The sequence below is a fragment of the Ochotona princeps genome, chromosome 22 (genome assembly GCF_030435755.1).
Source record: "Ochotona princeps isolate mOchPri1 chromosome 22, mOchPri1.hap1, whole genome shotgun sequence".
Lineage (NCBI taxonomy): Eukaryota > Metazoa > Chordata > Mammalia > Lagomorpha > Ochotonidae > Ochotona > Ochotona princeps.
In genome coordinates, this window is record NC_080853.1 from 325,046 (window position 1) to 347,889 (window position 22,844).

The 22,844-nt window shown below is 59.3% G+C and overlaps 2 protein-coding genes across 2 annotated transcripts; one reads left to right on the top strand and one right to left on the bottom strand.

The window, feature by feature from the left end:
* Positions 1-1,201: 1,201 nt before the first annotated feature.
* FNDC11 (fibronectin type III domain containing 11) lies at positions 1,202-2,390 on the bottom strand. The gene has a single exon (XM_004586134.2). It carries the CDS (start codon positions 2,201-2,203, stop codon positions 1,244-1,246), a length of 960 nt encoding a protein of 319 aa, XP_004586191.2. The 5' UTR covers positions 2,204-2,390; the 3' UTR covers positions 1,202-1,243.
* Positions 2,391-3,598: 1,208 nt separating this feature from the next.
* IL3RA (interleukin 3 receptor subunit alpha) lies at positions 3,599-17,209 on the top strand. The gene is made up of 12 exons (XM_058679861.1): positions 3,599-3,680; positions 7,902-7,997; positions 13,546-13,664; positions 13,827-13,941; positions 14,397-14,529; positions 14,603-14,778; positions 14,892-15,145; positions 15,456-15,482; positions 15,656-15,818; positions 16,092-16,200; positions 16,375-16,456; positions 16,577-17,209. Exons 2-12 carry the CDS (start codon positions 7,916-7,918, stop codon positions 16,649-16,651), a joined length of 1,335 nt encoding a protein of 444 aa, XP_058535844.1. The 5' UTR covers positions 3,599-3,680; positions 7,902-7,915; the 3' UTR covers positions 16,652-17,209.
* Positions 17,210-22,844: the final 5,635 nt, after the last annotated feature.

Consider the following 22,844-nt stretch of genomic DNA (forward strand, 5'->3'; position numbering starts at 1 on the left):
TTCAAGTCCTGGCTGCTCCACTTCTGATTCATCTTCCTGAGAACACAAGTGCTTTCCACTAGGTGGCGACTCCAGGCTTTGGCCCTTGCTGCTAGCTGGGGAGTGAGGCAGCACCAGTGGATGGAAGAGCCCTGTCTCTAGCCTCTGACCCCACCTGCCTACAGCTGCATGTGGGCGGTTTCCCTGAGAGCAGAGCTCTGGCCATCAGTGCGCTCTAGCTGGTTGGCTCTCACCCTTGGTGGATATACCTTGAGGGGCTTCAGGCATGAATGGTACCCAGAGGGCCTGTCTGGGCAGCTGCTATGGTCACTGAGTCTGACTCAGCACAAGGGCCCCGCCTCAGGCGTGGCCATCGGGGAGGACCAAGATCCATCCATACGCCAACTACCGACAGCACCAGGAGGACTGAATAGCCTGTGTGGGTGGCCATCGGGGAGGCCCCAGGTCCATCTCTATGGTAGCTGCCGACAGCACCAAGAGGACTGGATGGCCTGTGGGGGAGACCAGGCAGGGAAGCAACACCTGCCACAGCTGGGGGAGGTATAATGCTCCTGATGGAGGCAGCTGGTCTTGGGCAAGGCTCTTGCCCCTTTTTGCTGTCAGTCATGTGCCCACCCCATGTCCTCTGGACCTGGAGCAGGGCATGTCTCCCACTGCCACCCCAGGGCCTGCAGGAAGTGGCTTTCAGCTGCCTGAGGGTTATGAGACCAGGCATTGGCCACTGACACCACTGTCAGGGCTGCCCCTGCACATGGCCAGTCTGCCACGCATGCAGCCCTCACTCATGTGGAATTGGCAAGTTCATACCTGCTGCTTTCCTTGGAAAGAAAATCCACTTACATAGTCCTTCTGGCCGCCAGCACTGGGAAGGAGGCAGTCAGGGAGCCTTGGGCATTGTGTGCTGCTGGCTAGGGCAGTGTCTGGAGGTGAGTTGGCAGAACTGCTGGTCTTGCCCAGGAGCTTGCAAAAATAAACAAGTACACAGGAGCTGTATTACGCCAGTAGAGAGAGTGGGCTGCCCTCATTGAACTCCAGGGCTGTGGCTGATGACTGGCCAGTCAGCAAAGCCCAGCCTGGGGCTCTCGTCAGGAGACAGTGGGGCCTTGGAGAAGGAGGGAGACAGATATGCTTGCTGGTGTACCTGGCTCTCCTGGCCCCCTCCTGTGCTCACCCCCTGGGCATACCTGACTGTACCTGTTCCTCTGTCTATACTCTCCTTTATTCACGGATAAATATTAGAAAATCATCTGTCGGAGGGTGCGGGCGGGGCGGGCTGGGGGCCCGGTTTGGTGTGCAGGAGGAGGCTGTCCCTCCAGGGCTCGTACACCAGCGTGTAGCTCTCGGCCCTCTTGATGGTGAACCGGTAAGTGCGGTCAGGCAGCAGGTTGCACACGTCGAAGGCGCAGGCGGCCACAGGGATGACACCACACTGCATACGCTCCTGTGGTGTGCGTGGCTCCAGCAGCTTGAAGTGCAATTCGAACTGCTCGGGTGTGGCTGACTGCACTGTGACAAACCAGCGCAGGCTGGCCCAGTCCTGATGTGCCACCGACTCCTTGCGGTCGAATATGACTGGTGTCTTGGTGCTTAGCATGAGGCGGATGTGGGGAATCTTGGTGGCCCCGACGTCGGACACCAGGCGGTGCTTAATGTGCAGGCGCCCTGGCACCATGATGGCCAGGAAGCTGTCCATCGTGGCCGACAGGTCAGCCAGCCGCTGCTCCACCAGCATCCAGCCAGCCAGGAAAGGCCGGGGATCAGGTGACTCGAGCAGCCCATTCAGGAGGGCGCGACCTTGGTCCAGCTGCTCCAGCAGATGCCCAAGCAGCAGCAGCTGGATCTTGGTCTGGGCCGTGCCCACCTTCTTCATGCGCTGGAACTTCCAGGGGTCGATGAGTTGCAACATGGCGCTGGGCAGCAGCAACGGGTTCTGGTCACCCAGTGCCAGGTGCTTGGGGAGGACCTCCAGGTGGTAGGAACACTTGCGGAGCAGCTGCACCCTAGCGTGGTGGCGCCGCAGCAGGTGGGGGCTGAGGTCCGAGGCCAGAAACTCGCGCAGGGCGTTGCGCCGCTCCATGTACGTCCGCCAGGCCTCAGGTGCCAGCAGCTGCTGGTCCTCAGCGTCCTCAGCCTCCTCCTGCTCCCCGCAGCACTCTGGACTGTCAAACTTCATCTTGCCCAGGCCTATCACCTGGAAGTTCATTGTGTGGAGCTGGGGAGGGGAGGGGCGGGTTATAAGTCACTGCCTCCAGCCAGCCCTGCCCCACCGCCACAGTCCAGGCCATGCAGGCAATGGGGGCTTGCCGCAGCCCTCTACCTTCCCACAAGACTCGGGTCCAGTGGCCAGACACAGGTGTGGACGGCAGGGGAGGCTCCAGAGACTCTACAGGCCTGGCAGAGACCCCCACCACTACCAGCCTTGGTCCTCAACAACCCGGACCGCGGGGTTGGAGCCCATGGAGTCTCTATTTCTCACAGTTGTGGAGCAGAGGGGCAGGGCTCAGTTCCCTCACTGGGGGCTGGGGTCCCCGAGGGGCTGACCCCGAACCACAGGGTCTCCTCCCAGGTGTTGCCTCCAGCCCCCACCCCATGCTTCCCAAGCCGAGCCACTTGCCCTGTGTGGCGATGCCCAGCTCCTTGGCCACTGCCCAGGGCACGGGGGACCCAGCTTTGCACCTGCTGGCAAGCGGGTTGCCGGGGGACTGCAGGCCCTTGTGACGCCCCGCCCGGTCGGGTGGGGGTGGGGTGCCGAGAGGCCGCAGAAGGGCGGGGGAGGCCAGGGTCCTTTGGCAGCCCCCGCGGGGGAATCACCCTTACAAGGCAAAGAAAGAAATTCCCAGGCGGACGGGGACCATCCCCTTTCAGGCGTCGTGGGTGCGCTGCAGGGTTTCCTGCCAGACGCTTCCATCCGGTGCTCGCAAGAGCCCCTTGACCTAGGTGAAAGGGCAGGGGGCGGCCTGCGAATCCTCCGCGGCTGCAGGCTGCGAGGTGAGCCCTGCGATCGGGTGCTCAGCTGCATGCGCTCCTCCAAGGGGCCCTGAGGCACTGGGGTCCACGTGTGCGCCGCTGGTTCTGGTCTGTGAAAGGGTCAGCGCCAGTCACGCTGGGCAAGGTTGGGCAGGGGCCCCCTCCCATTCCCGGCCTCCCCTGCTGGGCCAGCGTCCCACCCGGGTTCCTGACCCTGACTGCAGCCTTGGAAGCGACCCGCTCGTGCAGGTTGAGCTGCTGGAGAAGGTGCTGAGGGCGCTGCAGGGTGGGTAGAAAACGAGCCCCCCCCCCCCCGCATCTCATTACCAATTTGATTTTAAAATCAAGCTTTGGGTCCGAATTTGTAGATTGTCTGGTGTTTTGGAGCAATACTACTGAGAGTCAGCTGGGACCAGGCATGCCATGCCCTCACAGACCCACCATTGGCCCTCCCTCCCTCCTCCACCCATCCCTCCACTCCAGCCCACAGCCTGGCCCCTGCTCCTGCTCCCTGGGTCTGCACAGGGCTCTGGGTGCTCAGGGTTTGGCCCACATCTGGCATCCGATGCTAGACCTGAGGTCAGCTTAGCTCTCCCCGCCCATGCTGGTGTGCATCCTGGAAGCAGCTGGGTCCCCACAATGTGGGCCACAGGTTGAGGGCAAGACCCTGGCTACCTCCTGTCTGGTGCCTCTGGAAAAAGCCCTGCCTCTCAGTGAGTTAGTTCATCCAGTGAGGGATGTTATCATTGGGTGGCCCAGTTCTCTGCTGCACTGGATCTGGGTCTGAGAAAGACCCTGGCCACCTCCCTCCCAATCCCCCCCTTTCAGGAGCAACTCCCAACCCGGCCATGCCCCACCCCAGCAGCACCTCCTGGAAATACGAAGTTTGTAGGTATGGCAGTGGTGGGGGGACTAGACCCTGGCCCAGATGTGCCCTTACCTCCCTAGGGGTGGAGCGTGGACATGTTCCCGCCACTGGTGTGTGTTCATATGTCTGCCCTGGGCCAGCACCTGCAAATTCTTGTGGGCAGGTGTGAGCCCTGGAGGCTGGCACAGCAGGTGCTGGCCCATGCTACGGGGAGGAGGAGGAGAGGTGTCCAGCCCTGTTGTCCTAGCCCGGGATCCAGTTTTCATTCGCTGCCTGTGGGAGGGGGGTGGGTGCTCACCTGCCTGCTGCCTTGTCCACCCCTGAGCTGGGTGCAAATGTGGGGCAGATGTAGTCCTGCCTTACAAGGAGTGGGCATGGGGAGGACCACAGAGGCCTCAGTCCTGGTGCCAACCTCGAGCATTGTCAGACAGGGCAGTGGGCACCGCAGGGGCCCCAGACATCTACTGCAGATCCTGGGGTGGAATCCCTGCGGCCTCCCCTCCAGGAGGCTGTTGGTCAGCCTAGCAAGGGCTGGCCTGGGGCAAGGGCTCCTCCCACAGCCCCAGCAACAGGGTGGGAAGCAGCGAGGCAGCTGCCCTGGGTGCTGTGCCAGGCCCTTGGGGAAGCGGCCCAAACCCACCTCCCCTCCCATGCTGGGCCCAGGTGCAGGTCTGCCTCAGCTGGATATGTGTCCCTGCCCTTGCCAGGCTTTCTGGGACTCCCCCATGCTGTCACAGGAAGTTCACCTCCATCCCTGGGAAGGCCAGGAGCTGGGGGGGCTTCCCAACTGTGGGGGCAGCAGGGGCTGTGGAGCATCCTCCCCTGGAGCCTGGGGACACATGGGCACAGGCAGGACCAGGACTGCAGCCTCGTGGAAGGGCAGGTGTGGGAGGGTTGTGTCGGTCAAGGTCAGCAGGCAGATGAGGCCCTGACCCGAAGAGCCTGGGCTGTGCGGATGGGCGGCTGTGGCACTCAAGTAGCCTCCTCTCCTGCAGCAGACCCCAAGCTGTACAACCTGGCCCAGGGGACACAGGTAGCCACAGGCCTGTGGCATGAGCGGTAAGCCCTGGGAGCTTTTGCTCGTGGCTACCAAGCTCATGCTCAAAGGAGGTCCAAGACCTCAGGCCAGGCTGAAGCGGGCTGGGGGGACAGAGTGTGTTGGTCCCAGGGCTACGCTCTTAGTCTAGCCCAGGGGGTTGAGGCGTCCCAGGGGACCACCAGCCCCTCAGCCTTCTGGTTCAAGGCCTAGTCCCAGTGACTGGGGCTGGAGCCCCCCTCTGCCCACCCCAGAGCAGACCCAGATGCTCTGCTCTGCTACCCAAGCCAGGTAGCCCCTGGCCACTGAGCCCTGGACAGCCACAGACACCGACCTCCCTGTCCTCTGCTGCATGCCACCCGTCATGTGGCTGAGGGCAGGAGCTGCTGCTGGGGCAGGGCCTCGTCTACTAGGTGGGCAGCTGTGGCCTGGCTTGGCTATTCAAGAAGAACTCAGGGGCCTGGGGCGGGGGGTAGGGGCAACAGCACTCTGATGGGATGGCAGAAGTAGCAGTGAGTGATAAGAATCCGGGCCTTTCCACGGAGTGTAGCCTGGGGGTGGGAGAAGCACGGGCAGGGTTGGAGTCCAGCACCCTGGTCATATAGCTGGGAAGCCCAGCAGGAGTTCCCAGCTCCCACACTTTGCCTGGTCCCACTCTGGCCATTGTGGGCATCTGAGGAGGAAGTAGGCCAACAGAGCAGTTCTGTTGGAGCACTGGAGTGAATCTGCCGTGCTTTCCAGTTCCCCCAGCCTCCTGCCACGCCCAGTCCCCACCCTGCCTCTCTAGCTGCCTGAGCCCAGGAGCTTTCTGCCCATACTCCACCCAGAACCCACAGCCCGGCTGCTGTGGCCCGTTGGGCATCCAGCAGTGCACACCCTGGTATAGCTCCAGGCCTTGAGACTGTATCCTCCACCACCAGCCCTAAGCATGCAGAGCTGGGCGGGTGGGATCAGCCTGCCTGGGTGTCTTGGGTTCCTGCTGGCTGTGTGTGTCCCTGTTCGTGCTCCCACCCCCTCCTTGCAGGATGAAGGGTAGACCTAAACACACTGGACCTGGGCCAGTGGGTATGGGGTGAGAAGGGACACCACAGATCCAGCCACATGGTGTGCGTTAGGGCTGGGGCAGAGCAAGGCAGAAGGCGGTGGCACCTGGTTGCCAAATCGGAAGTGACAGGTGCAGCAGCTGAGAGGGTAGCTGGCGGCTGTGCGGGAAAAGCCAGGGCAGAAGGCCAGTGGGGCGGGGTGCTGGTCAGGCTACCGGACGTGGTTGGCCACAGCAGGAAGTTGATCAAGCTTTGTGAAGGGCCCTTGGATCCTTGGTGACAGATGGGAGGGGTTGGGGGGCACTGTTTACAAGAAAAGTTCATTCTGGGAAGATACAAAAGCCTTTCCAATGCTGCCACGAACCCCAACTCCACGCCAGAGGGGTGGCGGTCCTGGGTCAGCCGCTCCCCACTGGGTCTGCTTGGTGGACTTGCACCCACCTGCCAGATAGAAAATGCTCCTGAGCCAGAGTGAGAAGCAGCTTCAGGTTCTCTTTGAGGAGAAAGTGCTAAGAAGCCAGGACGGTGCAGTGCGAGGTCCCCCAGACTGCCTGACTGTGCGGTGCCCTGAGTGTGTCCTGAGCTTCATCCCCCAGGTGCCTGAGCCAGCACCTGGCACCCTGTTGCTGCTGCAGTTGGCCACACCAAACTCCGGGACGCTCCTTACACAGGTTGGTCAGGCCCTCCCCTTGTGGTCATCCACTGGAGGTGGAGGCGAGGTCCCCAAGTGGGCGTTGCTGAAAAATCTATGGATTCAAAAGATAGAGTTAGGGAGAGAGAGAAAGTGAGAGAGACGGGGGTTGGGGAGAGAGAGAGAGGGAGAACACGCACAAAAAGAGAGAGCGAGCTTAAGGGCAAGAAATAGGGAGAGAGGAAAAGAGAGAGCATGTGCTCCTGTCTGCCGGCTCACTCCCTCACAGCCGCAGCAGCCAGGGCTGCCGGCAGCTTCTTGAAGGAAGTGAAGCAGCTGGGACTGCTGGACTCCACTGGCCCTCCCTCCATCAGCAGTCCCCTGGTAGCCCAGGGATGATTCAGCAGGAAGGACCAGATGCTTGTCACTGCTACCACCACCATCAGATCAAAGGGACTCCTCAATGCGACCTGCAGGGTAGGGAGCCAGTGTGAGGGGTCAGGCTGCTGGTTGGTGTGGGAGTGCAGCTCAGTATGGGGTTTGTGATGCAGATCGCTGGCCTGTGTGGGGGACCAGGAACTGGGGCACTGGCCTGTGTGGGGGCCGGGTGGAAGTCACTAGCTGGTGTGGGGGGGGCAGGGACTGGGGCATTGGCCTGTGGGGGAGGGGCAGGGTGTGAGCCCCTGACCAGTGCTGGGGACCAGGGACTGGGGCACTGGCCAGTGTGGGGGGCCGTGATGCAGATTGCTGGCCGGTGTAGGGGCCGGGGTGCAGCCGGTGTTTCCTAGTTCACTACTGGATCCTGAATAGGACTAGAGTTCACCTCCCTGGGACTGGAGCTATTTTTTTTTTTTAAGATTTATTTATTTTGTATTTGGAAGGTAGAGTTACAGAGAGAGCTTCCATCTGCTGGTTCACTCCCCAAGTAGCCCCAACGGCCAGAGCTGAGCCCATCGAAAGCCAGGAGCCAGGAGCTTCTTCCAGGATTCCCACGTGAGTGCACTGTCCCAAGGTTTTGGGCCGTCCTTAGCTGCTTTCCCAGACAACAAGCAGGGAGCTGGATGGGAAGTGGAGCAGCCTGGCACAAACCAGAGCCCATATGGGGTCCTGGCGCTTGCAAGGGGAGGGTTAGCCTGCTGTCCAACAGACAGGTGGACAGGAGTGCGTGCACACGTGTTCATGTACACATTGGCTCCCACATACATCTGCACAATGGCTGTGGGCATGTGTATACAGGGACACACAGGAGCATGTGTGCGGTGCCCATGCACACATCACAGTGTGGACACACATGGCATGCACAGGCACTTGCAGCTGGGGGTGTATCACAGGTGAGTGAGGCCTCCTCTTCCTCAGGTGCCTTAACTCCCATGGGACCTGATATCGCCATGCTGGCTGCGTGGCTCACCATGCTGCTGGTACCCTCCTGCTGTGTGCTGCAAGCTCCCCCAGGTAGGCACCAGCTGGGTAACAGGAGGGGATTGCCAGAGGGGTTGGCATTTTGGCCAAGCCTCTCAAAGAAGCATCTACTCATGAGGCAGAGTGACAACAGATCTTCAACCTGCTGGCTCACTCACCCAGGTGGCTGCAGCAGCCAGGACCGGGCCTCGGCAAGAGGTCTGCCAGCATTTGGGACTGTCCTCTGCTGCTTCCCCAGGTCATCAGAGGGAGCTGGATGGGAAGTTGTTGTGGGATGGCTTCTGCTCTCACCCAAATTCACTCGTCCAAATCTCCCGCCTTTGGCAGTCTGGAGGGAAGCCTTGGTTGAGAATAAGACATGTAGATGTCGTTGTTCAAGATAAATTTTCCTGAGAATGGACCTGAAGCCCATGGGAAGAGGGAGACTGGGGGTGAGCACTGGGGGCAACAGCTGCTTGGGACACTGCAGGCCTCGCCAGCACGCCTGGCTCACTTCTGTGGCACAAGTCGTCCCTCCCCAGGCAGCCCTGGGGGCGGCAGTGACAGCCCCAGCACACTAGATCGGGCAGGGTCCTGGCCCCTGGCTTTACCTGGCCTAGCCCTGGCTGTCAGCGAGTCTTTGGGCAGTGAAACAGCAGTAGAAAGCCTCCCTGCCGCTGCCTGTGATCCATCTCTAATCCATACCCCTCAACCCCTTTCAAATATGACGGGTACCAGCCAGAGGCTGCATGTGCACAGATCCCACGGCAGGATAACCTGGCATGGAATTCAGTCAGGGGGCCAGGTAGGCCCTGCGGTGAGGTGCGGGACAGGAGCACATCCTATTGAGCAGGTGTCTGTGAGCGCGGCCACCCCAGGCATGTGGCTTCTGCAGTATGGCCTCACTACCACCCCCAGTGGCTGTGGCCAGTCACATACACTCCGAGGTCTCATCCATGGTGTGGCTCGTCCTGTGCTGCCCTCTCCCCCGGGTCCATCTCCGCCCACCCTGCATGACCCCTCCCTCTGTCCCCTTTCCCCTGTGCCTCCTCACCCCACTGCATCCCCTCTCCCCCTGATGCCTCTGTATCCCCTCTCTTGCACCCCCCAACCCCTCTGCGTCCCCTCTCCCCCATGCCGGAGGCCAGGGTGGGAAGTAGCCAGCAACCTGCACTGTGTCCTGACTGAAGCAGAAGTCGGCCCTGGGAGGTCACTGCTGGCCACAGTATTCTAGGAACCTGACCACAGGCAGGAAGTGGGCTCCTTTTGACAATTTTTTTTTAGGTGTAGCTTGTGAGTGAGTCCCAGCTGGTTTTCTTCCTCTACCTTCTTTTTTGAAAAACATTATTTAAGAGACAGAGTGACAAGAGAGAAAGGGAGACCCTCCATGTGCTGCTTCACCCCCAGATGGCTGCAGTGGCCGGGGCTGAGCTGAAGCCAGGAGCCCAGAGCTCCAGCTGGGCCTCAGCTGTGGGTGCAGGGGCCATGCACTGGGCGCTATCCACTGCCTCCCAGGTCATTAGCAGGGAGTCGGATCTGAAGTGGAGCAGCTGGGACTTGAACCAGGGCTCTGATAAGGAATGCTGTCTTAATCACTGCACCATGGTTTGCAAATCCTTTAAAACATTGAGACTTATTTCATACACCAACACAGGTTATATTTTGATGACTCTTTCATGATTCCTTGATTTTAAAAAATGTAAATTCTGGGAAAAGCGTTGTGGTTTATCGAGTTAAGCAGCCCCTGGTATGGGTGCTGGTTTGAATCCCATCTGCTCCAGTTGCCATCCAGCTCCCAGTCATGGCCTGAGAGAGCAATGGAGAATGGCACTTGGGATCCTGGCTTCTGCCTGGCCCAGCTTTAATTGTTGTGGCCATCTGGAAAATAACCCAAATATAGGAGGGTCTGTCTTCCTTTCTCTCTATCTCGCAACTGTATTTTTTGGTAATTATTTTATACTGATAATCTTTACATAGTTGATTAGGGCACTTAAAGGGCCAAGAAGTACAGAAAAGTTGGTAAAACCATTGTTTCCACATTAACTTTGCTATTAATTTTTCTCTACTGGGCTAAGGGGAGAGATAAAGGGAGAAGCCGCACCCAGCTTCCACGCACCCCAGGTCCCCGATGTGAGGCATGCTTTGAGGTTCCTGCTCAAATGTTTTATTTTTTTTTTTAAGATTTATTTTATTTTTATTGGAAAGTCAGATATTCAGAGAGGAAGAGAGACAGAGAGGAAGATCTTCTGTCCGATGATTTACTCCTCAAGGGAGCCCAATGGCCGGTGCTCTGCCAATCTGAAGCGAGGATCCAGGAACTTGTTCCAGGTCTCCCACATGGGTGCAGAGTTCCAAAGCTTTGGGTCATGCTCGACTGCTTTCCCAGGCCACAAGCAGGGAGATGGATGGGAAGCAGGGCTGCCGGGATTAGAACTGGCATCCATATGGGATCTCGGCACGTTGAAGGCGAGGACTTTAGCAGCTAAGCCATGCCGCTGGGCCTGTTCAAGTGGTTTTGATAGCTCAACAATTCTGAATTGCTGCCAATCTCGCCATTCCAAACACAATGAAATCTCTCCAGAATCCACTGACTGACACAGTTTACCTTAGAGTCTCCGCATGCACAGATTTTCACCGCCAACACATGGCTAGGGTAGATGATTGATCTGTTCTGTGCTCCGTCCTCTGTTGTGGTCCCAGGTGTCCTCTGCAGGCTCCGATGGACTGCCGTATCCTCCACGTGCACCTGGATATGCTGTCCACTGTCCCGTCTGGGCCTCTGACGAGGCTCAGCCTTGACACATGCACTCCATGGTCAGACCATGGAACCTGCACTTCTCTTCATGGTTGGGGTTCTGAGATCAGCAGTTCAGTTGGAGGAATCCCAAAGAAACTTCATCTGAGGTGATCCCAGACCTGATTCTTGTGTGTGTGTGGCAGTACAGGATCCGGGACAGTCCGTTGCCCCAGTCAGCTTATGCACATGCTGGTGGTTGCAATTGCTGGATCAGTTCTGTTTCCAGCCCTGTCTTCCACACGAATCAGTGTTGCAGTCCAACCTGATTCTGCCAACCACACATTCAGCCCTCACACAAACCAGTGGGAGCTGCAGCCCGCACACATGCTGGCAGGTGCCGTTCTGTCTAGCCACAGCTGCCCCAGTCTTGGTTTTCATATTCTCCAGTGGGAGTGATAACCCAAGAGGACGGTGCCCACTATTTCCCTGTTGGGCCACTGCCACTCTGGAACACGCACACTCCAGGTGGTTTTGCAGTTTAACTTGACAGAATTAGCCCCCGGTGCCAGCATCTGCCAGCTGATGCTGCAGCAAAGCCCAAGCAGCCCTCACTCACTCTGATTTATGCTTGCAGCAGTAGGAACAGTCAGCCCAGCCTGGCCTTTCCCTGCTCTGGCTCACATGAGGCCCACAGGTGTTGTAGCCCTGTCTGGTCTGGTCTGCCCCCAGCCCGACTCACGCTCTCCATTGGGAGTGACAGTCCAGCAGGGGAGCTCTCCACATTCCCCCTACCGGCTTTGCCCCCTCCCTCCCTGGTTCTCATATGTGCTGGTTGGGCGTTGCAGCCCAGTCTGGCATGGCCCCCCTCACGTCGGCATTTGCCAGTGGGTGCTGTAGCCTGGCCCTGTCCGGCCTACCCCCAGTTCCAGCTGACGCTGGTGAGGGTTACAGCCTACATCAGCCCAGCAGGCACCAAATCCCAGCCGTAATGTGTACTGGTATGAGTTGCTACCAAACTTGGCCCGACCCACACTCTGTTCTGGTGCTCGGATTTGCCAGCAGAAGATATGAACTGGGTCGGCCTGGTCCTCCCCTGGCCTGATCTGGGCTGCTCCCTATCATGGTTCTTGCACTCACCTGCAGGGACTGTGTCCTGACAGAGGGGTTTCCCAAGCTCCTCCATCAGAGCCTCTCCCAGTGCCAGATCTTGTGCATACCAGTGGGCCCATGGACCAGCCCTACTAGTCCACCTCCTGTCCTGGCAGGAACGGTGGCCTTTCCTGACTGGCCTTGATCCCATTCAGGTTCTTACTGTTGGATGTTTCAGCCCAGCCAAGGCTCGTCCATACCCAGACACAGCTCACACATGGCTCAGTAGGGGCAGAGACCTAGCCTAGTCCATCCTACATCTACCCTGGTCCTCCAGAGCACCAGATGGCGCTGGAGTCTAGCCCGGCTCAGGGTGCCCAGTCCCAGTTCACACTTGTGCCAAGGGAGACTGCAGCCGTCTCCAGACCAGAATGCAGCTCCCTCTCCAGCCCCGCACTCACCAGTGGGAGCCCCAACCCAGCCAGGGTGTCCTCTCAGCTCCCCAACCAGGCCTGTTCCCAGCCATAAATCGCACACGTGCCAGTGGTTGCTCTGACCAGCTTGGCATAGAGACCCTTAGATGCTGTGGCTTAGCATCCCTGGTTCATGCAGACCAGTAGATATAAGAGCCTAGCTTGGCATGACCTGTGCTCCAGCCTGATTTCTGTTGTTGCTTATGGGTTAAGGTTTGCTTGGCCCTTTCATCACCATCCCACACATTAGCCAGCAATTGGAACTACTTTGTCCAGCTTGCCTGACCCCCCAGGCCTGGACCATGTGATCATCAGTGAGAGCTGTGACCCACTAGGGGAGTTTCCCAAGTTCCCCCATTTGACCCACTCCCAGACCCAGATCTCATACATGCCAGAGGGTGTTAGGCCAGTGCCCTGCCTAGTCTGCCCTTCCATTTTGGCCTGTATGAGCTGGTGAACTTTGCAGCCCGGCCCACCCCACACCCTGTTTTAGGATGCACATTCAGCTGCTGCTGCCTTGATCTGCCCAGGTTGTTGTTGGTCCCTTTACCCGTGAGAGATGGCAGGGTCCATGGTCACACCTAGCTCAGCCCGTCACCACCCCAACTCTTGAGCTAACCAACGGGACTAGTATTTCTACAGGGTTTGGCCCACACATCCCCCACAGAATCTACCGCCAGACATGGTTCTCTCATGGGCTGGTTAGTGTCATGGCCCTGCCTAATGTGACGTGTCCCCTGATCCAACATCTGTCAGGTACTAGGATCTAGTCCTGGTAGACAAGCCCCGAGCCTTAGCTTCGCCATGGACTGGTGTGGTGGTCAGCATTGTTTGGTGATACCAAGTTCTACACAGGACTCACAAGCGGGCTGGTGTGTCAGTCTGACCCATACAGATTGTCCAGTCTCTCTCCTCCAAACCAACAGGTCTCAGTACCCTGGCTTACCTTCAAGGAAAAGTTACCCTGTTGTTGGGTGCCCCTCAGGATTGATTCCAACCCACACGCTCAGTGGCCTCAATATGGACATACCTATGCAGCAATTCCACATCCCCAAGACCCCAGAGCTCGCATGTGGGTGGCCAGCAGGCAGAGCCTAGTGCCACATGGCGCATTGGCTGCCAGGGCCCAGCTCACTGCATGGTCACTGTGGCTGTAGCCATGGTCCCAAGCATGGAGTCCGACCCGGCCCAGGTCCTCCCGGCAGCCAGCAGGCTGACAGAAATTCTGTGTACCCAGACCCCAAGGTCTCAAATGTATTTTTTTAAAGTAGTTTCATCTGCTTGTCTGCATCGAATGTTTCAGATGATAATCTGCCCATCAGGAACCTCAGGATGGACCCTCATTCCCAGAGGCTGACCTGGGATCTCAGTGGAAATGTGACCGGCATTGAGTGCATCAAAAACTCCAGGCAGAAACTGAAGGTGGGCCCCGCTGCTGTGCCTCTGCAGTCAGCTCTCAAAGCTGGGCACGCCAAAGCAGAGTGACAGAGAACATGTCTTCTACCTGTTGGGTTGCTCCTCAGATGGCCATACCTGGGCTGGCCTTGGCCCCCGTGTGCTTCCGCACACTTGTGTCTCTTCTAGGCGCGGGAGGACAGGTACTGCGAGTACCGTGTGCTGTCCTTGTGTGATCCCACAAACTACACTGTGCGTGCAGCCAGCCCACCCTTCTCCACGTGGATTGTGTTCCCTCAGCCAGGTGAGCCAGATACTGTGCTTCCTCCTGTCAAGTCCCTCTGCCTCGCTCCGCTTGGAGTGTCTCCCTAACTCTGACTTTTGTCCACTCCCCAAAGTGGCCACAGCAACCAGAGCTGGGTCAGGACATAGCCAGGAGCCAGGAGCTCCACCTGGGTCTCCCATGTCCTCTGCTGCTTTCCCAGGTGCATCAGCAGGGAGCTGGATGGAGGAAGAGCATCTGGGACTCTCACTGGTTCAAGGATAGGCAGCGTCTTAACTCACACCGCCACAGTGCCAGCCCCCCAAGATCTGCTTGACTTCTCATTCGAGCTCCTGCCCTATAGTTCTTGAGGGACTTCCTCATCAGGGTGGACCAGACAACTGGGCCCTGAGACCCCCACCACATTTCCCCAGCTGTGTCAACTGCATGAGCAGGTGACCTGCAGTGACATGTGCTGGCCTGCTCTGCCACCCCAGGTGGAGACTCTGCAGCTGCTGCTCAGAATGTGACCTGCAAGGCTGCTGGCGGGGATGCCCTCACCTGTCACTGGGCAGTGGGCAGGGCAGCGCCCCCTGACGTGCAGTATCAGCTCAGCTGGATAGATCAGGGGTATGTGGGACCGGGGCTGAGCCGGGCTTGGGAGCCATGCTGGTGGGCGCCTAACCTGTCGTCGCTGTCACAGGAGCAGCAGGTGGCAAGCGTGCGTGCACTACCGTGTGGACACCTGGGGCCGGCAAGTCGGCTGTCGCGTGGATGGCATCTCCCAGTACTGCCCAGAGCTCTATGTGCAGGTGTTTGGTCAGACCCGGGCCTCCTGGATTCCCTGCAGCTCCAAGGTCCTGACCTTTTCCAGCCTGGGTCAGTGAGGAAGAGGGTCAAGGTCTGGGGAGGAGAGGCTGGTGTGAGAGGACTGACGTAGGGGTTTGTGTTTTTGGGGGCTCACACCCATCTTGTTTTGTCTCGCCTGTCAGAGCTACTGAGGCCACCCAACATCACCACCAGGTGCAACGAAACACACTCGCAGCTGCAGTGGGAGATGCAGAGCCGCTTCAACTGCAGCTTCCGGTACACACTGCACATTCAAAAGGTAAAATCGTGTTCCAAGGCCTGCCTCTGGTCTGTGTGCCTGCACCTTGGGGTGTGGTCTGGAGAGCACGCATCCTATGAAAAGCCACCACCTTGCCGGCGTCATGGCCTCATGGCCACCATGCTGCTCACACTTTGTGTCTGAGGGCCCGGCCTTGAACTCGGGCTCTGCTTCCAACCTAAGCGGTCTGCTGGTGCATGTCCTGGCAGGCAGTGGGCAGAGGTCAGGTGCCTGTGCACCTGCCCAGCCCTGGGGCAAGCCTGGAGCTCCTGCCTCCTGACTGTGTCTCGTGAAAGAGCTGCTGGGAGCCAGTGGGTGGGGAGCTGTCTCTTCTCTTCTCTCTCTGCTCCACAGGCAGTCACAGCCCTGGCTTCTGACAGCTCACCAAGGAGGGGGCTTCCTTAGGGTGGTCTCCAGCAGCCAACCCCTCCGCTTTTATGTCTTGCAGGCCCTTGAACCTCCAATGACGGACATTGTGAGTGTCCCTTAGGCCTGCGTTTGGCCTACACAACCCTCAAGGCTCCCCTCCCCTGCCAAGGCATCAGGCTAAAAAGTCGGACAGGGTGGGGGTGGGCCGGACTCTGGGGGCGTGGCTGATCACCTGTCAGCCATCCTGTGGGAGAGAATTGAGGTCACCAGCCCCTGCAGTGCTCCCCCATTCCCCGCAGCCCCTCTTTCCTCATTGCCCTGAAGGTCCTGCAAGACACAAACTCGTTCGCGCTGCTGCATCGCGGTGCATTCATGGTGAAGATCAAGGTGGAGGAAGTCCTCTCAGAGGCCAGCAGTGACTGGAGCGAGCCACAACACTTTGGTGAGGGGATGGCATCCGTCCCTCCAGCACGTGCGTGGCCGCTCAGGCTCCCCTGGCTGTCAGAACCATACAGTCCTCCGGTGGGACCCCAGCCGGGGAGGGTCCTCCATGACAGAGCTGCCCTGCAGAGTCCACAGGCCAGGGACAGCTGAGCTGGCTGCTGCCCCCTGCAGGTGGCATTGCAGAGTGTCCTGTCTGGACGCCCCCTGCCCTGCAAGCCCCCACCCCACTTCCAGGACAAGTAGACAGATGGCCCTCCGTCTTGTCCCTCAGCATGTGACTCCGAAGAGAAGAAAGCTTCGAGTGGCATCTGGCAGGCGTCTCTGCTAATGGCGCTGGGGACACTGCTGGCCCTGCTGCTGGCCGTGCTGCTGTGCAGGCGGTAAGCTGCACTGGCCCCTGCTCCCGCCTCAGCCGGCTCCTGTCCTGGCATCACCAGGCCCATGCCCAGGCCCCACCTTATCCAGCCCCTGCACAGGCCTCACCTGACCCCTGCCCCAGCTTCATCTGGTCCCTGTCCCAGCCTCACCTGGCCCTGGCCGTGTCTCTCCCCCAGGTTCTCGGTGATACAAAGAGTCTTCCCCCCGATCCCCCGCATGAGGGACCCCACACGAGGCCACGGGCAGCACGAAGAGCTGGTGGGTCTTTTGTGAGCTTCAGCCAGCTGCTGTCTCTGGGATACGTGCTCAGTAGCCTGGGGCTGGGGGGCTGCCTGTCTCTGGGGCTCCTTCAACTGCCATCCGTGCACATATCTGCAGGTGGTATGGGACCTGGGCCCCAGCGGCCAGGAGGACTGTCCTGTGGCCCAGGTGCAGGTGCAGGAAGAATCATGAAGTGGCCATCTGAGTCTCCTCGGCTAGACATGTGCTGTGACCCCTTCTCGCCTGCCTGCTCAGAGCCACACTTGCATGCCTTCCCTGGGGATGCCAGCCAATTCTCATCTGCAGGCTCTTCACCACACTGCCCATGCTTGGCTTGGGGATGGGCTATGGGGAGACCTCAGCAGATGCAGGGAACTTGGGGTGAAGCTGCATACTTGTGACCCCAAGATGCATCTGGAGCATCTGGACCCCAATGCCCAAGGCAGTGGGCAGGTGGGAGGCGGGGTGGTGGTAAAGCCAGCTTCTGGGAAAAGGTCTTCCCGAGGGGGAATTGGCTCAGACTTCCTGCCTCCCTGGCCTTGACACCGCTCTGGCTCCGACCCAGTTTCCTAATGTCCCTAGTGCCTGGACCCTGGCACCCACAAGGGAGGCCCGGCTGGAGCTCCAGCCCTGGCCATCGTGACCATCGGGGGCGCGAACAAGTGGGTGGAAGATCTCTCTCTGGCTCTCCCTCTCTCTGTGTAGCCTTTTTAAAGTTTCAAATAAAATAAATAACTCTTAAAAAATCAATGCATTTGGGGCCCAGCAGCGTGGCCTAGCGGCTAAAGTCCTCGCCTTGAACGCCCCGGGATCCCATATGGGCGCCAGTTCTAGTCCCGGCAGCTCCACTTCCCATCCAGCTCCCTGCCTGTGGCCTGGGAAAGCAGTCGAGGACGGCCCATTGCTTTGGGACACTGCACCTGTGTGGCAGACCTGGAAGAGGTTCCTGGTTCCCGGCATCGGATCGGCGCGCACCGGCCCGTTGCACTCACTTGGGGAGTGAATCATCGGACGGAAGATCCTCCTCTCTGTCTCTCCTCCTCTCTGTATATCTGACTGTAATAAACTGAATAAATCTTTAAAAAAAAATGCATTTGGGCCTGGCAGATGGCGTAGCGGTTAAAGTCCTTGCCTTGAATTGCTGGGCACTTTGAAGGCCCCGGGATCCCATATGGGCGCCGGCTCTAATCCCAGAAGCTCCACTTCCCATCCAGCTCCCTGCTTTTGGCCTGGGAAAGCAGTCGAGGAGGGCCCAAAGCCTTGGAACTCTGCACATGGGAGACCTGGAAGAAGTTACTGGCTCCTGGCTTTGGATAGGCACAGCACCAGCCATTGTAGCCACTTGGGGAGTGAATCATTGGACGGAAGATCTTCCTCTCTGTCTCTCCTCCTCTCTCTATATATGACTTTGCAATAAAAGTAAAATAAATCTTTAAAAAAAATCAATGCATTTGATGCCAAAAAAGTTTTCCTTCCACATACCATGGCATTCCTACTGTTGACACCTGCTTGGGTTTCCTCATGACCTGGTTCGTGATCGCTGGTGGGCACTTGTCTTGTGCCTATAGAAGCTGCTGCTGGAACAGGCTCAGGCCCTGAGGTCCTGGGGACCTGGTGCCGTCTCACACAGGGATAGCCTGTCCAGTCCCAACTGCCCCACTTCCCACCTAGCGCCCAGGAAGGCAGGGGAAGACGGCCCAGTGGCCCCTGCTCCCATGGGAGAAACCCAGATGGAGCTCCCGGCTCATACCTGATCCTGCCCTGGCCGTTGTGGGCATCTGGGGAGAGAGGCAGCGCTCAGTCAGACCTGGGCAGCTCTCTTCAGGAGAAGGCCTCCAGGTCTGCTGGCTGAGGGAACTCTGTGCCCTGGCCTCTGCGGGGCAGGGGTTGGGGTAGGCATGACTCAGCCTGGCTTCCTAGGGCCCTGAGGACCATGCACACTTCTCAGCAGCTCGCCACCTGCTCCAGGACCCCACCACGAACGAGCAAGAGCCCTCCCACCCAGCAGTCATTCCCCATGTGTGCTCACCTGCCAGGGCCACCAGCGGTGCGGGCTGGGGGCCAGGAGCAGTCAGGAATTCCTTGGACTTCACAGCTCACTGAGTGTTCCTGAGGGAAACCCCTGCCGCCTCAGCCCTGCCAGGTTTCCTGCCTGCTAACCCATTTCCTCTTGCATGTGGCAATGAAACCGTAGTTTGCTTTTATTTTCCTTAAACGAATCTTCTGTGTGCAAATTTCTTTTTTGTAGAATCGCAAATAGCGGATGTACTTCATGTCTCTCTCGCCAGAGACCTCTCCTGCCTCCTGGTAGAAATCTAGCCTTCTTTTTAATCTTTTTAAAAGGTTAATGTATTTGAAAGAGAGATGGAGAGAGGAAGAGAGAAATATTCTATCCCTTTATTTACTCCCCAAATGGCTGCAACAGCCAGGGGTGGGCCAGGCTGAAGCCAGGAGCCAGGGGTCCCATTTGGGTCCCCCACGTGGGTGCAGGGCCCAAGCACTGGGCCGTCCTCCCCTGCTTTCCCAGGCACCTTCGCCAGGAGCTTGGTGGAAAGCAGAGTTCCCCAACACAACACGCAGTGTGGGCGAACAGAAGCTTGTGTGCTCCCAAGCACCCAGATGGGAGCCAGGAATTAGCGGGTGGCCACACTGGGGAGGAGGAGCACAGCTCAGCCCTCTGTGTGCTGCATCCAGGGACCAGGACGACCTGCTCTCTGGGTCACCACCCGGCTGGGAGGGCAGGGATCTTGGTGCCTCTGAAGCCAGTGTGAGTGTCCCCACTGAAGCCCCACTCAGTAGGTGCAGTTATGCTGCAGGCTGGCCCCTCTGCATACAGCCCAGAGCCACAGGTCTAAGGGGGGCCCTGGGCCACACAGCCCTGATCCTGTGCCTGGCTTCTGTGGGTGACAAAGACACCCAACAGCTTCAAGGGAGCTGGGTGCCCCAGGGGTGCCACATGGCAGGCCCTGTGTCCAGGGTCCCCCCAGACTCACCCCTGGGAGCCACTGGTGGCCAACTGGCCTCAGATCGGTCTGTTCCCTTGGAGGGCAGAGTCCAGGTCACCTGTTTCATAAGAGACACTGCCACCTGCCCTGACCCTATGTGGACGGTGCAGCAAGGACAAGGTGGGGGTGTCAGAAGCAGAGCGGCAGCTGAGGGTGGGTGTGCAGCACCGGATGGCTCTGAGCAGCGCAGGTGGGAGGACTTGGGGAGGGAATGGGCGGAGCCTTGGGGCCACTCTCACCCGGCATCCAGGTCTCCGCTCTGCACTCCGGGGAGCCGGGGGCTGCTTCTGGAGCTGGGGTGGGGAGGGCTGTGCCGACAGAGCCCCTGGGGTGCCATCAGCAGGTAGGGGGATTGGGGCTTCCCTGCCTCCTGGAGCATGGGCAAGCGTGAACGCCTGGACCTCTGGCCGCCATGCCACCACCCAGGAATTCCGAGCCTGCCCTGGGTGCACCTTCCTGGCAGGTACGCTGCTGGTGGTTCGGCTCAGGCGGGAACCGAGCTCCTGGTGAACATCGAACACCGCCAAGCAGTGTCCTAAAGCCACGCCCTTGAGACGAGTCCCAGGCCCTTGCCCTGCCTGCTGCTGTTGGTCTGGGCCAGCAGGGGAGAGCTCTGTGCTTACCGAGACAACGTCAGTGCAGGCTGAGGTGGTGGCCATTCTGGGGTGGGGACAGGGGTGCTCGGTGGCGCGGGAGTGAGAGAGAGGTGGAGGCCCCAGGGGGCCCCACTCACGGCCTCTCAACGCCCCCTCGTGTCCATATCAGGGAGGGCAGTGCCTGCTTCTCCCGCCAGAGCCTCCGCTCTTCCAGCAGGCTCGCCCCAACGACCCCTGTCCCCATGCCTGCCAGAGGGCGGGGCCTGTGGGGGTGTCCCCTGCACTCCCTGGGTGGGGGGCAGCTCATCCTGTACTGGCCGCTCCCTTCATCTCCAGCTGGTCCCCAGGGCCCTCCGGGCGTGCCTCCCCCATTCCCTTCTGCAACTCTGGCCCACCTGGGTGGCCTGCAGGTGTTCTGTGCAGGGGTCTGTGCTCGCGTGTCCTAGCCTCCCTGGGAAGGTGGACCATGAGGCCAGCTGGGACTTCTGATGTTGTCCCCCTGCCCCTGCCCCCGGGGCCAAGTGTGACTTTCAAAGTGTGGGGCCTGACAGCCAACCCCTTCCCCACACTGTGACCCAGGGTCTCATCCATATGGACCTCTGGGCTGAGAGGTCCCTGACACATTGGTCAGTCCAGTTGACTCTGGGAGAGCAGGAAATTCTGGAAAGACCTGGATTCTTGGGGATCCCAGCACTAGGCCCCTGTCCCCAGAGAAATGAGCCTGGGCCCGTCCCACCCAGGCCCTTGGAGGAAGGGTGTGGGCTGGTCAGGCTTCTTGTGGGACGGTTCCGTTCTGGCTTCAGCCTGTGGCTGCCACGTGTGTACAGGCACCTGCTGTCTGCTGGTCAGTCATCACGCTGCTCACAGCTAACATTGTTAGGGCCTGAAGTTAATAAAATGACATTTGGAGGCCAGCACTGTGATGTGGCAGCTAAAGGGACCTGTAGCAGCAGCACCCCACGTGGGCACCATTTGTATCCCCGTTGCCCCATTTCCATCCAGCTGCCTGCCTGTGGCCTGGGAAGGCAGTGCTTAGGACCCTGTACCTGCGTGGGAAACCCAGAAGAAGCTCCTGGCTCCTCACTTTGGTTTGGCTTAGCTCCCACTGTTGAGCCACTTGGGAAGTGAACCATCAGATGGAAGATCTCCGTCTCTTTCTGTAACTACCTTTCAAATAAATATTTTAAAAATAAGATAAAACAGGCTAGGCTTCTATAGCACCTGTCATGTCGGGTCTTCAAGAGGCATTCCACTGCGCAGTCACTCAACCCGCAGAACAGCACGGCTGCTAGGAGGCAGGCGGCAGCTAAGGCCTATGCCCGAGAGCCCTTGGCCCGGGGCTTGGCTCTGGCCTGTAGTTCCCTGCCATGGGTTCCGGGTGTCCAGAACCGGCTGCAGCAAGTGGCCACAGCACCCTGGTGGAGGCAGTTCTGGGTTCCTTGTTCTCAGTGTGGTATTCAGCTGGGTCCTTTAGCCCACGGTGGCTCAAACTCGTGAAAGCTCAGCAGACACCTAGCATGAGCACACACAGCCTGCCCTGTGCTCGCCCTGGGATGGCCCTCAGCACACACTGGTCTCATGAGAGATTGCCTGCCAACCAGTTAAGCACACATATGTCTCCTGAGCTTTCCTCCAAGCAGATTCAAAACAAGTTTTCCCACAAGGCAATGTGATGCTGGCATGGCGATGCCGTGGCTCACACCGTATGTTGGTGTCCGAGTGCGGGTCTAGTGCAGCTACTTTGCACCTGCCAGTGGCCTGGGAGGCCGGTGGCAGTGTTGGTGCAGGGGGTGCTCCGGCCCCTGCAGCACCATAGGACACCCCTCCCCCCCACCTAGGGCGTTCCAGGCTCCTGGTGACTGCTTGGGCTGGCCTTGCCTGTTACAGCATCTGGGGAACAACCCAGCAGACCGAAGACCCCCCACCCTCGGTCTGTCCGATAAGCGAACAGATCTTCAATCATGGAAGTGCTCTCCCTGCCACTCCCAGAGCCTGTGCCTGCCCCAGTCTAGGTGAGGGAGATCCCTCCAGGTCTGCCAGGCAGAAGGCTCTGAGGGGTCAGCTGGCAGCGACCCCTGCCCCTCCCTAGTGGTGGAGGTCGATTGGCCTGGGGCACTGCTGTGTGCAAAGGCTCCTGGGGAGGGAGGAGCCTGTTACCATGGAGACAGCTCCCTGCCAGGCTGCCTGGAAACTGGGTCCTGGAGGGGATGGGAGGGGGTGAGAGGGGTGGGTGGCAAGGCTGGTGAGGCTGTGTCTCCTTCCAGGCTGCTCTTCTGGACTTGGCGACTGCTGCCCGGCCCCATGCAGCCTCACTGGTCTGCGGGTCATGATTTAGCCTTTCCAGAGGAAGCCCTGAGCTTGAAGCTTCCCTCCACCCTGCCAGGCTGGTCAGGTGGTATCCAGCCCCAAGAAGTGGCCACAGGTGACAGCCTCTCCCACTGGCCGGCTGGGACCAGGGCCCCAGGTGGCTGGCAGACAAGATGTTCCCGGCCGATGCAGTCTGCTCGCAGCCCAAGGTCAGGCAGCAACCATGGTGAAGCCGGAGGGTGCCCCGGCTGCCCACCTGCCCTGGACTTGCTGGGTGAGCGTCCAGACCCCACCTGCCTTGCCCAGCCTCTCTGGAAGGCCAAGCACAGGTGGCTGAGCTCACAGGCTATTATTAGCTCCGTGATGTCACCGACAGCCAATGGGAGGCAGGTTTATTTCCAGGGCTGAGGCTTGGCAACGGTTAATTTTAGCTGGGGATGGGAGGGGGCTGAGGGTGGGCAGGGCCTGAGCCCCTTC